This window comes from Panulirus ornatus, chromosome 5, assembly GCF_036320965.1.
Source record: "Panulirus ornatus isolate Po-2019 chromosome 5, ASM3632096v1, whole genome shotgun sequence".
Lineage (NCBI taxonomy): Eukaryota > Metazoa > Arthropoda > Malacostraca > Decapoda > Palinuridae > Panulirus > Panulirus ornatus.
This window is the reverse complement of record NC_092228.1, coordinates 18,116,393-18,129,725: the sequence shown is the minus strand read 5'-3', so window position 1 is coordinate 18,129,725 and position 13,333 is coordinate 18,116,393. Positions and strand designations below refer to the sequence as shown.

The 13,333-nt window shown below is 38.5% G+C and overlaps 1 protein-coding gene across 1 annotated transcript in view; it reads left to right on the top strand.

Moving 5' to 3' along the window:
- Positions 1–5,032, top strand: part of LOC139748610 (MAP/microtubule affinity-regulating kinase 3-like) — a 370,334-nt gene extending 365,302 nt beyond the window's left edge. Inside the window, exon 20 of the mRNA XM_071661752.1 lies at positions 2,790–5,032. Within this exon, the coding sequence (XP_071517853.1) occupies positions 2,790–2,903 (114 nt within the window). The 3' untranslated portion in view covers positions 2,904–5,032. The remainder of the gene's footprint in view (positions 1–2,789) is intronic.
- The last annotated feature ends 8,301 nt before the right edge of the window (positions 5,033–13,333 follow it).

Genomic DNA, 13,333 nt, shown 5'->3' with positions numbered 1-13,333 from the left:
AATGATGAGAAGTGGGAGACCAAATTGGAGGTGGAAAGAAGGAGTGAAAAAGATTTTGTGTGATCGGGGCCTGAACATGCAGGAGGGTGAAAGGAGGGCAAGGAATAGAGTGAATTGGATCGATGTGGTATACCGGGGTTGACGTGCTGTCAGTGGATTGAATCAGGGCATGTGAAACGTCTGGGGTAAACCATGGAAAGCTGTGTAGGTATGTGTATTTGCGTGTGTTGACGTATGTATATACATGTGTATGGGGGTGGGTTGGGCCATTTCTTTCGTCTGTTTCCTTGTGCTACCTCGCAAACGCGGGAGACAGCGACAAAGCAAAAAAAAAAAAAAAAATGTCTCATGTTGAGGTGCCTGAGGATTGGCAGAATGCTTGCATAGTGCCATTGTACAAAGTCAAAGGGGATAAAAGTGAGTGCTCAAATTACAGAGGTATAAGTTTGTTGAGTATTCCTGGGAAATTATATGGGAGGGTATTGATTGAGAGGGTAAAGGCATGTACAGAGCACCAGATTGGGGAAGAGCAATGTGGTTTCAGAAGTGGTAGAGGATGTGTGGATCAGGTGTTTACTTTGAAGAATGTATGTGAGAAATACTTAGAAAAGCAAATGGATTTGTATGTAGCATTTATGGATCTGGAGAAGGCATATGATAGAGTTGATAGAGATGCTCTGTGGAAGGTATTAAGAATATATGGTGTGGGAGGAAAGTTGTTAGAAGCAGTGAAAACTTTTTATCGAGGATGCAAGGCATGTGTATGTGTAGGAAAAGAGGAAAGTGTTTGGTTCTCGGTGAATGTAGGTTTGCGGCACGGGTGTGTAATGTGTCCATGGTTGTTTAATTTGTTTATGGATGGGTTTGTTAGGGAGGTGAATGCAAGAGTTTTGGAAAGATAGGCAAGTATGCAGTCTGTTGTGGATGAGAGAGCTTGGCAAGTGAGTCAGTTGTTGTTTGCTGATGATACAGCGCTGGTGGCTGATTCATGTGAGAAACTGCAGAAGCTGGTGACTGAGTTTGTTAAAGTGTGTGAAAGAAGAAAGTTGAGAGTAAATGTGAATAAGAGCAAGGTTATTAGGTACAGTTGGGTTGAGGGACAAGTCAATTGGGAGGTAAGTTGGAATGGAGAAAAACTGGAGGAAGTGAAGTGTTTTAGATATCTGGGAGTGGATCTGGCAGCGGATGGAACCATGGAAGCGGAAGTGAATCATAGGGTGGGGGAGGGGGCGAAAGCTCCGGGAGCGTTGATGAATATGTGGAAGTCGAGAACATTATCTCGGAAAGCAAAAATGGGTATGTTTGAAGGAATAGTGGTTCCAACTGTGTTATATGGTTGCAAGGCGTGGGCTATGGATAGAGTTGTGCGCAGGAGGGTGGATGTGCTGGAAATGAGATGTTTGAGGACAATATGTGGTGTGAGGTGGTTTGATCGAGTAAGTAATAATAGGGAAAGAGAGATGTGTGGTAATAAAAAGAGTGTGGTTGAGAGAGCAGAAGAGGGTGTTTTGAAATTATTTGGTCACATGGAGAGAATGAGTGAGGAAAGATTGACCAAGAGGATATATGTGTTGGAGGTGGAGGGAACGAGGAGAAGTGGGAGACCCTATTGGAGGTGGAAAGATGGAGTGAAAAGATTTTGTGTGATCGGGGCCTGAACATGCAGGAGGGTGAAAGGAGGGCAAGGAATAGAGTGAATTGGAGCGATGTGGTATACCGGGGTTGACGTGCTGTCAGTGGATTGAATCAAGGCATGTGAAGCGTCTGGGGTAAACCATGGAAAGCTGTGTAGGTATGTATATTTGCGTGTGTGGACATATGTATATACATGTATATGGGGGGGGGGTTGGGCCATTTCTTTCGTCTGTTTCCTTGCGCTACCTCGCAAACGCGGGAGACAGCGACAAAGTATAAAAAAAAAAAAAAAAATGTATATGTCTGTGTGTGTGTATATATATGTATACGTTGAGATGTATAGGTATGTATATTTGCGTGTGTGGACATGTATGTATAAACATGTGTATGTGGGTGGGTTGGGCCATTCTTTCGTCTGTTTCCTTCACTACCTCACTAACGTGGGAGACAGCGACAAAGCAAAATAAAAAAAAGAAATAAAAATAATATAAATACTACAGTAGTGCTGCATATTTGGGATTATGGTCTCATCAAAGAACTTCCCACTCCAAATTAGTCTAAATTTCCTTGCTACTAAAGCATGGATTTGCTGGAGCTTTTAGAAGGGTTCCTGGGTAACATTATAACTCTTTCATAGATATTGGTTTTGGGCTTTTCCATCTTTATTGAACTTTCACTTTCCTCAGCAAGTGGGAGTTCATTGACCATGTGCTCCAGGCAGGACCATAGGTAACAAAGTTTAATGTTTTTGTGTCTATGTGTATGATTGGAGGTATTGTCAGAATCTTCGTGGATATGTGAAGTCACCTTTAGCAAGGCTGTTATTTCATCAGTAAACTGAAATTAACAATATTGTCAAAGACCTTATTACTCCAGAGGAGTCCCTCATTTTCCAGTTTCTGCATGGTTTAGAGCCTATAAAAAGAGTCCTGGGACCACATATTAATGATGATATTGTGTGATTAAGGTAAGAAAAATAATTTATATACCATAACATTTCAGGAGACAGCGACAAAGTATAAAAAAAAAAAAAAAAAAAAGAGAATATTTTTCTTTCAAGTGTACAGTATTTAGGAATGGGATAGCCATTATATGCTGAATGATAAAATATTCTTGTAACATAAAGATAACTGCTTTTCATATCTTGATTCCAGGTTTGTAAGCTGCCTAGACTTAGCTTGAATGGTGTTCGATTCAAGAGGATATCAGGAACTTCTATTGGGTTTAAGAATATTGCCAGTAAGATTGCAAATGAATTGAAACTGTGACTACAAGGGGACTTTGAACTAGGAGATTCTCTTGTAGAAGTACCAGTAGGGCATAACACAGCCTGATGTTATAGTCCTTTCCTCTGGTCAAAAAAGTAGGGGTGCCTGACCAGTGATGTGTCTAGGTCACACGATTTTGTAAAAGATTCAGGGAGTCAAAACACATTCCGAAATGTGCCTAACATCCATCAAAGTTGCAGGCGTGTAAAATGTAGATAGAAAGGAAATGTTTTGGAGACTTTTAAGAGATATGGTGGCACATACAAAGTTTTCGGAGGTGTTCTCATTATGCATTTTCGTGTTTTGACCTGGACTTTAATATCAGGCCCCCTATGACGCTCACCTGAAACTTCTTAATAGCTCAGTCCCAGGAGCATTCATCTTTAAGTTCCACGGGCCTCCCCTGAAGCACCTTTGGCTTGTTGGCTTCCTATCCTCACTCTCCAAAGTGTACCGTGGACCCCTCTCGCTGCTCGAAATCCAGTTGCCTTTCAGGAATTTATAATGGCCACAGGACTATTGTTTATATTCTTGACTCTCCTGACTAAAGAAAGACGTAGTGTCAACACATTGTTATATCCAGCATCTTCAGGAGTGGATTGCTGGTTCCATTATATAGTGTGATATCCGGAGGAAAATAGACTGTGTTATGTGAAAGATGTGGGAATGAACTGGAACAAAGTGTCTTAGTACTTACCCCCTTCCACCAGCACTGGCGAGAGTAGTGCGGTTGTGTAGATGACGTGTGGTTGGAGTGTAAACAGAGCTTCGCAACAGACTTGATGGACACAGCGAAGAGTGAGGCAAACACCCACCATATCATATCTTCATATATATATGAGCCACGCGTCATTTGTAACAGTATCATCCTTACGTGTTGCACTCACCAGCTAACCAGAAAGAGGTTCCAGAGGAACGGATAACCTTGTTTTATTTTGTAAATATTTTGGCAATAGGAACGCAAAATTACAGTTGCCCAGTTTTGTTATGTATTACTTATAGGATGAATGAGGTGATTTGAATATTGATATGTACATTATTGTAAAGATTTGGTCACATAGCTGACTGAGAACTTAACCCCAATCCTGGTTAAAGAAATAGTGTGCAACGTGTAGCATGAGCAGAGCTTGACTCCCAGTTGCCCCATGCCCTTGTGTAGAAACCAAAGACTGGGACTTCACTTCTGTTGTGCCTGGGTTATAAAATATTGAGGAGTAGTGCGTTGCAGTCTGCAAGTGTGAGCCAACTGTCAAGATGGTTTCTTTCTGCCATATGCCCCACCTAGCCTTGTTGTATATTTACCTGCCCTTGTTGTACATGATGTAGTCTTCTGATTGGTAATCCATCAGTATCACTATGATTCTTTTTATTTGTTTTCATTTTGCCTGCCCACTTTCCTTCACCAACCACCTTCCTGCCTCAACTTGACCTCACCATCCACTCAAAGTCCACCCTGTGTTCTACCATCCTTCTGAACCCCCTTATGCCCACCTGTTATGGGACTGAAGCTTTTGCTTCATACCCATTTAATGCTTTTATTTTACTTCTCATTCATTGTGTAGATATGTTCCCTTGCATTGTCATTGTCATTTTATTTTGAAATTGTAATCATTGATCATCTTATTTAGACCTACTAGTGGTGGCATTTTTTTCCTTCTTTTTCATTATACTCTGGGATTATAATCTTGTAAATTTATAATTGCTATTTAATAAAATTATGAGATGATAATGTATGGACCATATAGAGACAGTCTTTCTGTATACAACCTTGGGTTTTAACTCTTTATTTTTCTTATTTTCAATGCAGAACATGGGAAGTATTATCCATCCCCTACCTTTTATCACAGGTAATCATTATCATCAGTAGGGTTCTTTGTATTGCACAGACCAAAATCAAATGAGAAATTTTAGTAATTTAAACTCGGGGATTCTGTTGGTACACAACACGGTATTTTATGAGTCCTAGCCCCACCATTATAACATGAGAGTGGCAAAAAGACAACCTTAACTTGTTTGATTGAAAGTTTAACAAGGTTTATTTAATAATGCTGCTGCATATGTTCATTCCTGTAACTACCTGTGTACATACTCAACCAGTAGCCCTTGAAATACAGTGACAATTCACATTATTTGAGTTTATTTACATTCCTTTATGAATATGTAAAGGCTGTTGTTCACTAGGTTTACTTTTTTTAAGTAATCTCTAGTAAACGAAAAGCTTTTGACTTTGTTATGAAGATATGTATGTTAAGAAAAAGTAGAAAATTGTATACTTTCATGATTCAGACTTATCAAATTTGTTTCAAGTAATGTAATAGAATTTAATTGGTTATTTCAGCACTAATTGTCAGAGATTTGAATAAGATAAGGAATTAATAAGCAGGTTCAACATGTTATAGAAACAAGTATAGGGAATGAACTCCTTTTCTGCAGGGTAGGATCGTACTTATAATTTATTTTGGGGTTTACAGATTATTTGTTTCCTTTATAAAAATTTTATGAAAAATAATAAAATATTTTTTATGGTAATTTTTCTCTTCACTGACATTACATGCTAATATGCAATGAATTCATAAATAGACATGTGGTGAATTATAGAATACCTAGTGCCTTCTGCATCAGTGTAATACTGATGAGTATGATACACTAGGAATTAAAAGGAATTCCAGTCGTAGGGAAAGTTATTTGGAAATAGCATGCTTCTTTCTCCAATATGTAGCATGACTATTGTAAAGGTAGTTTTTGAAGTATACATTAACATAAAACTATTGAATAACATAGTAATAGATTTCTGAGCCTAACAGTGAGCAAAGGAAACAATGGTTCCTTTACCTCAATCAAACAAGATTTAAGATGAAGTTGAGAATGTCTGTATGTTACAGTGGTCACTGCAACCACTTAACAACCAGTAACCATCAGTGCACTGTAAACAAAGGTCTGCTACAGAGACAATGATACCAACTTCCCAGTCTGTATTTACTTATCACTCTTTGGAAGATTTCAGTCAGAACCATGAAAAGCTCACTTCATACAGACAGTAAAACAGAGCAAATGTATTGCTCTTAAATACTACCAAATATTTAAACTTGTCCATAATATCCACTTCTTCCCCATGCTAACTAATCTTTCACTTTTAGATCTTGACCCCTTTATAAAGTAGCAGTCTTATCCAGCAAGGTCTAGAACAGCAATCTCTCCAACCTTTTACGCAAACGGAAAGTGAGACTTGAGATCTATAATCTCCCTTCTTTTCAATCTAGTATGTACATTACTATTTCTGTCTTTCAACTCCAAGGAAAATGTCTTGCTTCTAGTGACCTATTATAACACTTGTAAAGGTTTTCTCCTTACGCTAGTTAGAACAATAACTCTACTGTGGTTTACTCCATCCTTTCTTGGAGCTGTATTCGTTGATATCTTAATTGCTTATTTAAAGCCCTATGTACATATCTCAGAACTGTTATCTAACCTAGTAATTCATAGAATTTTAGTCTGTATTTTCTTTCTAGAATATTTGTTGCTTTAGAGAATTAATACTATTTTGATATTTATTTTTTTCAAGCAGTTGATTAGTAGCTGTTTAAGGATCATGAATGTTACCTTCTGCTATATTTTTCCATTAATCTTTTATTTTTATCCACACTCCATATGTTGTCTCATATGTAATGATTTAACAAATTCATGCCGTGATTCATCACTCACCTGCAAAGTCATATGATCTCTAAACTCAGTTTCTATCTGTGAAGATTAGGTGTATCTTTGAAGTCCTTTCTACTCCAATATTGAATAATTTATGAATAGTAATATTGACCTTTTTAATGTATGAATTGTAATATCGCCTTTTTTTATATTTGATTTACCTCTTTCTTTATTTTTCACACTACTTCTTCCAGAGAAGTTTTTCATTTCTTCAGGATCAGTATTAAGGGACCGAACCCCCAATGATTGTATAATCTCTAAAAAGAATTTCATGTAATCAATGAATTAGTTCCCATAGTTTATTGTGAAGTCCAACTTCTCTGTGTCTTTGCACCCCTTTGTTTCCTGGTATATTTTATGCATATTTTAAAGGCACTGTGATCACAAATCAAATGACACAGTGATTGGGTATGTATTTCAGGTTCCTCACTTTTTCCCACAAACATTAAATGAATTCTTCCATCTTTGTTATGAGTGGATGACTTATTTTCCTCTAATTTAATCATTCCATTTTAAACATTAACATTCACGTTGAATCTTTCCCTCAGTTGTTGCTACAACCGTTACCTTGGAGTAACTCCAGATGATATGGTTTAAGATAGTTTTATCATCCTCAGAGTTCATAAAGTCATCAAGTTCCAGAACAGACTGTGGGTGTGCATATACATTACATTTTAATTTCACCTCTCCACTTCTCCCAAATACATTTATGTTATTCCCTTGCACATCAATGTTGTCCTGAATTAAAATTATTACACCTCTCTGGTCCTTCCAACATTTGGTATCTTAAAGTTAAGCATTATGTACAGGTTCCTTTAAAGGTATTACACGTATATTTCTCTCTTTACCATATGATTAATCAAAAGAAATTTTTCCTAATGCTATTATTTTATGTAATTACCTTTGAAATTCACTTATCATTATCCAAGACATTAATCAGATCCAATTTTGAGACTCCTTATGTAACATCACTATCATAATCATTACTTTGACTATAGTTGTTTTAGTGCCATGTCATTTTGTATCTCATGGCTATTTACATGTTTTTGTAACTAAAAATCCCAGAGAATGAGAGAATTCCTTAAGTATCCAACATTCTCATCTTATTCTTCGCTCATTTTGATCTTGTCATTCTTTGGTTTTATACTTATTTCACATGTATCCATTCCCTTTTGAAACTCATTATCTCCTTAAGTATGTCATGATTGATTTATATAAGAATACCTATTTCCCCCTCCAAACTATTTATTAAAATTCATATCTTGCCACAGACGTATCCTCCCAATCAGGAAAAATCTGTCTCTTGGCTTCCCAGTTGACATTAATGCTGCTCTCTCGTTCCAACTCCTGCTGTTGGTGGTATTGTTGAGGTTTTCATCCAGATCTCGTGGAGCACGCTTGTAAGTCTTTCCACAAATAACATTTAGGAGGAAACCTCTCCATCTAGTCTGTTTTCTATCTTCACACAGAAGAGTCATGGCTTCAATTGCAAATATCACACTTGGTAGAGAGTCCTGTTAAACCCTTGTTGACCCCAGCTTTGATATAACCCAAGTAAAAATTTGCATTCAATAAAACGTTTAATATTACTGGGGAAATAGCCGGAAACCTAAAGCTTATAAAGAAATGTTGTCTCCCAGATAGTTATAACCTCATTCTTTCCCATCAACCACATTTCTTCTGCTGTAGGTGACAAAGCATTTTCCACTGCAATGGTGGATTAAGGATTTAGGGGCTTTCGAACAATATATTTTTCTCCTCCACTCCAACCCGAGGCAGGTCTCTAAAAACTATAAGAAAACCTTATGTACACATAGCATTCATTTATAGATTAGATTATACTAACTTGAAGTATCATACACCAACTTTCTGATATTTCAACAAAATCATTAAAACACGGTCTCATTTCCAGACTCCTCTCCACCCTATTGGTTCTTAAGAAAAGTCAGATTTTCTCGTTTTTGGACAACCCACTTTTCCTTCAGGCTAAAGGATAAATAAAGGAAGGAGTCTCATTTTCAGATCCAACCCAAAGCTGCAAGACTCTAAGATAATTCAAGGAAAGTTGATTCCTAGGCTATCAGACCCTGTAATAACTTAGAGAAAGAATGATCCTCTCATTTTCAGATGACCACTCCCAGGCTGTTAGGCCCTGGAACTTGACCCTTGCTTAATAAAACACTGCTTCTCTACTAGGACAATAATGAGGTAAGTGGGCAAATTTTTTATTATCATCTTCACCTTAGAGTAACTGGAGTTTAACACTCCCCCACGTGCAAGTGTTCTGCCTCTGCGGCACTATCATTGTAAGTTTGCTCTTAAATTAGAAGACTAATTGTCTTCCCCATAACCCACATCCAAGCACTGGTTCTTGTGTTTTCCAGAGAAATCAACTATCCCAATTTCCTTTTCTCCTGACCCCATGTGTTTTGGAAAATGTATGTAGCCAGTATGATTTAGATTGTAGTGTAGTATTCATTAGCCAACATAAGTACACCACTGATATTGCCAATCACACCCCTCGAACCCAGCTGAAGAGATTCGTTTTCCTTCCTGATCATCTCCCCCGTTTTTGATGATACCTGCATCAAGAGCCCTGCAGGATCCCTCCCTGCTGTTGTAACTCGTGAAAGATTGTAAGTTCTGAAACTATAAAGTGTTGTATGAAGAGAAAGATTATAAGATAATGTTTACATGAAAGCAATTAGGACATGTATTGATTACCTCACAGGGCCACACCTGTGTGGAGAAATTGTTGTCTTCAAGTTTACCTGGAAGTTGACGAGTAATCGAATAAATTTACTTGAGAGCAGTGATTTACCCTGTAACGTAAAAAAAGACAAAAAAAATGGAAACCTTAAGAAGAAAGCTGGTTGAAGAGAAGGTTGGATCAAGCTGATACTGACGGATATGAACGAATAGCAGCAACATGAAGAACCGTACAGTGAATGAAGCTTAATGCACGAGCGCCACCTTCTTCGGCACAATCTCTCCGCACGAGTTGTACCTTACCTAACCCCAGCTTGCCCTTCACCTGCAAGGGTTCATAAATCCTTTTTGAGACATATTCCTACCCTACAACTTCCCAACTGTGCTAAGACCATCTACTGTATTTTTTTGTGTGTTTTTAAGTTATAGGAATTCCTTGAGAGTTGATTCCGTACACCAATAATGTCGGGAGTTCCATTATAGTAATCTTCCCACACCCATTTCCTCATTATACCACCCAGAAAACCACACAGCGGTCACATTATCTTTCCAAAATATTTACCTCGTCAACTCACTGTCATGCCAAACTAAACCCATACGAACATATGCCCTGATATCCTACTTATTAAACCTCATCTTTCGTCAGTGAAAAACCGTGCACAAGTATTATTATTAATATATGGTTTAACATTATTCTCTATAACATAAATGAAGCAAATCTCAAAAGAAAATAGATGGGTAAATACTTGGAACTACATTGTAGACTCTGGTGCGTATATTCTTTGTGGACTCAAAAATAACTTATGATAATGAAGTTTAAAGTGATTCGAGAGAACTCAGAGCCAAAGGCCTGATAATGTTCTACAGTCACTCATTTAGTTTGTGTTAAGCTTATACAATCTACTATATATATATATATATATATATATATATATATATATATATATATATATATATATATATATATATATATATGATGCACGAGACCGAGTTATAGTGATGGGTGATTTGAATGCAAAGGTGAGTAATGTGGCAGTTGAGGGAATAATTGGTATACATGGGGTGTTCAGTGTTGTAAATGGAAATGGTGAAGAGCTTGTAGATTTATGTGCTGAAAAAGGACTGGTGATTGGGAATACCTGGTTTAAAAAGCGAGATATACATAAGTATACGTATGTAAGTAGGAGAGATGGCCAGAGAGTGTTATTGGATTACGTGTTACTTGACAGGCGCGCAAAAGAGAGACTTTTGGATCTTAATGTGCTGAGAGGTGCAACTGGAGGGATGTCTGATCATTATCTTGTGGAGGCTAAGGTGAAGATTTGTATGGGTTTTCAGAAAAGAAGAGTGAATGTTGGGGTGAAGAGGGTGGTGAGAGTAAGTGAGCTTGGGAAGGAGACTTGTGTGAGGAAGTACCAGGAGAGACTGAGTACAGAATGGAAAAAGGTGAGAACAATGGAAGTAAGGGGAGTGGGGGAGGAATGGGATGAATTTAAGGAATCAGTGATGGATTGCGCAAAAGATGCTTGTGGCATGAGAAGAGTGGGTGGTGGGTTGATTAGAAAGGGTAGGGAGTGGTGGGATGAAGAAGTAAGATTATTAGTGAAAGAGAAGAGAGAGGCATTTGGACGATTTTTGCTGGGAAAAAATGAAATTGAGTGGGAGATGTATAAAAGAAAGAGACAGGAGGTCAAGAGAAAGGTGCAAGAGGTGAAAAAGAGGGCAAATGAGAGTTGGGGTGAGAGAGTATCATTAAATTTTAGGGAGAATAAAAAGATGTTCTGGAAGGATGTAAGACAAGGGAGCAAATGGGAACTTCAGTGAAGGGGGCAAATGGGGAGGTGATAACAAGTAGTGGTGATGTGAGAAGGAGATGGAGTGAGTATTTTGAAGGTTTGTTGAATGTGTTTGATGATAGAGTGGCAGATATAGGGTGCTTTGGTCGAGGTGGTGTGCAAAGTGAAAGGGTTAGGGAAAATTATTTGGTAAACAGAGAAGAGGTAGTAAAAGCTTTGCGGAAGATGAAAGCCGGCAAGGCAGCAGGTTTGGATGGTATTGCAGTGGAATTTATAAAAAAAAAGGGGGTGACTGTATTATTGACTGGTTGGTAAGGTTATTTAATGTATGTATGACTCATGGTGAGGTGCCTGAGGATTGGCGGAATGCGTGCATAGTGCCATTGTACAAAGGCAAAGGGGATAAGAGTGAGTGCTCAAATTACAGAGGTATAAGTTTGTTGAGTATTCCTGGTAAATTATATGGGAGGGTATTGATTGAGAGGGTGAAGGCATGTACAGAGCATCAGATTGGGGAAGAGCAGTGTGGTTTCAGAAGTGGTAGAGGATGCGTGGATCAGGTGTTTGCTTTGAAGAATGTATGTGAGAAATACTTAGAAAAGCAAATGGATTAGTATGTAGCATTTATGGATCTGGAGAAGGCATATGATAGAGTTGATAGAGATGCTCTGTGGAAGGTATTAAGAATATATGGTGTGGGAGGCAAGTTGTTAGAAGCAGTGAAAAGTTTTTATCGAGGATGTAAGGCATGTGTACGTGTAGGAAGAGAGGAAAGTGATTGGTTCTGAGTGAATGTAGGTTTGCGGCAGGGGTGTGTGATGTCTCCATGGTTGTTTAATTTGTTTATGGATGGGGTTGTTAGGGAGGTGAATGCAAGAGTTTTGGAAAGAGGGGCAAGTATGAAGTCTGTTGTGGATGAGAGAGCTTGGGAAGTGAGACAGTTGCTGTTCGCTGATGATACATCGCTGGTGGCTGATTCATGTGAGAAACTGCCGAAGCTGGGGACTGAGTTTGGTAAAGTGTGTGAAAGAAGAAAGTTGAGAGTAAATGTGAATAAGAGCAAGGTACAGTAGGGTTGAGGGTCAAGTCAATTGGGAGGTAAGTTTGAATGGAGAAAAACTGGAGGAAGTAAAGTGTTTTAGATATCTGGGAGTGGATCTGGCAGTGGATGGAACCATGGAAGCGGAAGTGGATCATAGGGTGGGGGAGGGGGTAAAAATCCTGGGAGCCTTGAAGAATGTGTGGAAGTCGAGAACATTATCTCGGAAAGCAAAAATGGGTATGTTTGAAGGAATAGTGGTTCCAACAATGTTGTATGGTTGCGAGGCGTGGGCTATGGATAGAGATGTTTGAGGACAACGTGTGGTGTGAGGTGGTTTGATCGAGTAAGTAACGTAAGGGTAAGAGAGATGTGTGGAAATAAAAAGAGCGTGGTTGAGAGAGCAGAAGAGGGTGTTTTGAAATGGTTTGGGCACATGGAGAGAATGAGTGAGGAAAGATTGACCAAGAGGATATATGTGTCGAAGGTGGAGGGAACGAGGAGAAGTGGGAGACCAAATTGGAGGTGGAAAGATGGAGTGAAAAAGATTTTGTGTGATCGGGGCCTGAACATGCAGGAGGGTGAAAGGCGGGCAAGGAATAGTTAATTGGATTGATGTGGTATACCGGGGTTGACGTGCTGTCAGTGGATTGAATCAGGGCATGTGAAGCGTCTGGGGTAAACCATGGAAAGCTGTGTAGGTATGTATATTTGCGTGTGTGGACGTGTGTATATACATGTGTATGGGGGTGGGTTGGGCCATTTCTTTCGTCTGTTTCCTTGCGCTACCTCGCAAACGCGGGAGACAGCGACAAAGCAAAAAAAAAATATATATATATATATATATATGTGTGTGTGTGTGTGTGTGTGTATACGTGTGGTTGGGTTGGGCCATTCTTTCGTCTGTTTCCTTGCGCTACCTTAGCTCGCCAACGCGGTAGACAGCTACTAGGTATAATATATATATATATATATATATATATATATATATATATATATATATATATATATATATATATATATATATGAAAGTTTCACAATTTTGCTCGTGATCAAGATATTCCTATGAGTCCACGGGGAAAATGAAACACGATAAGTTCCCTAGTGCACTTTCGTGTAATAATCACATCATCAGGGGTGACACGAGAGAAATATAAGTCAGTTGATATACATCGAAGAGACGAAGC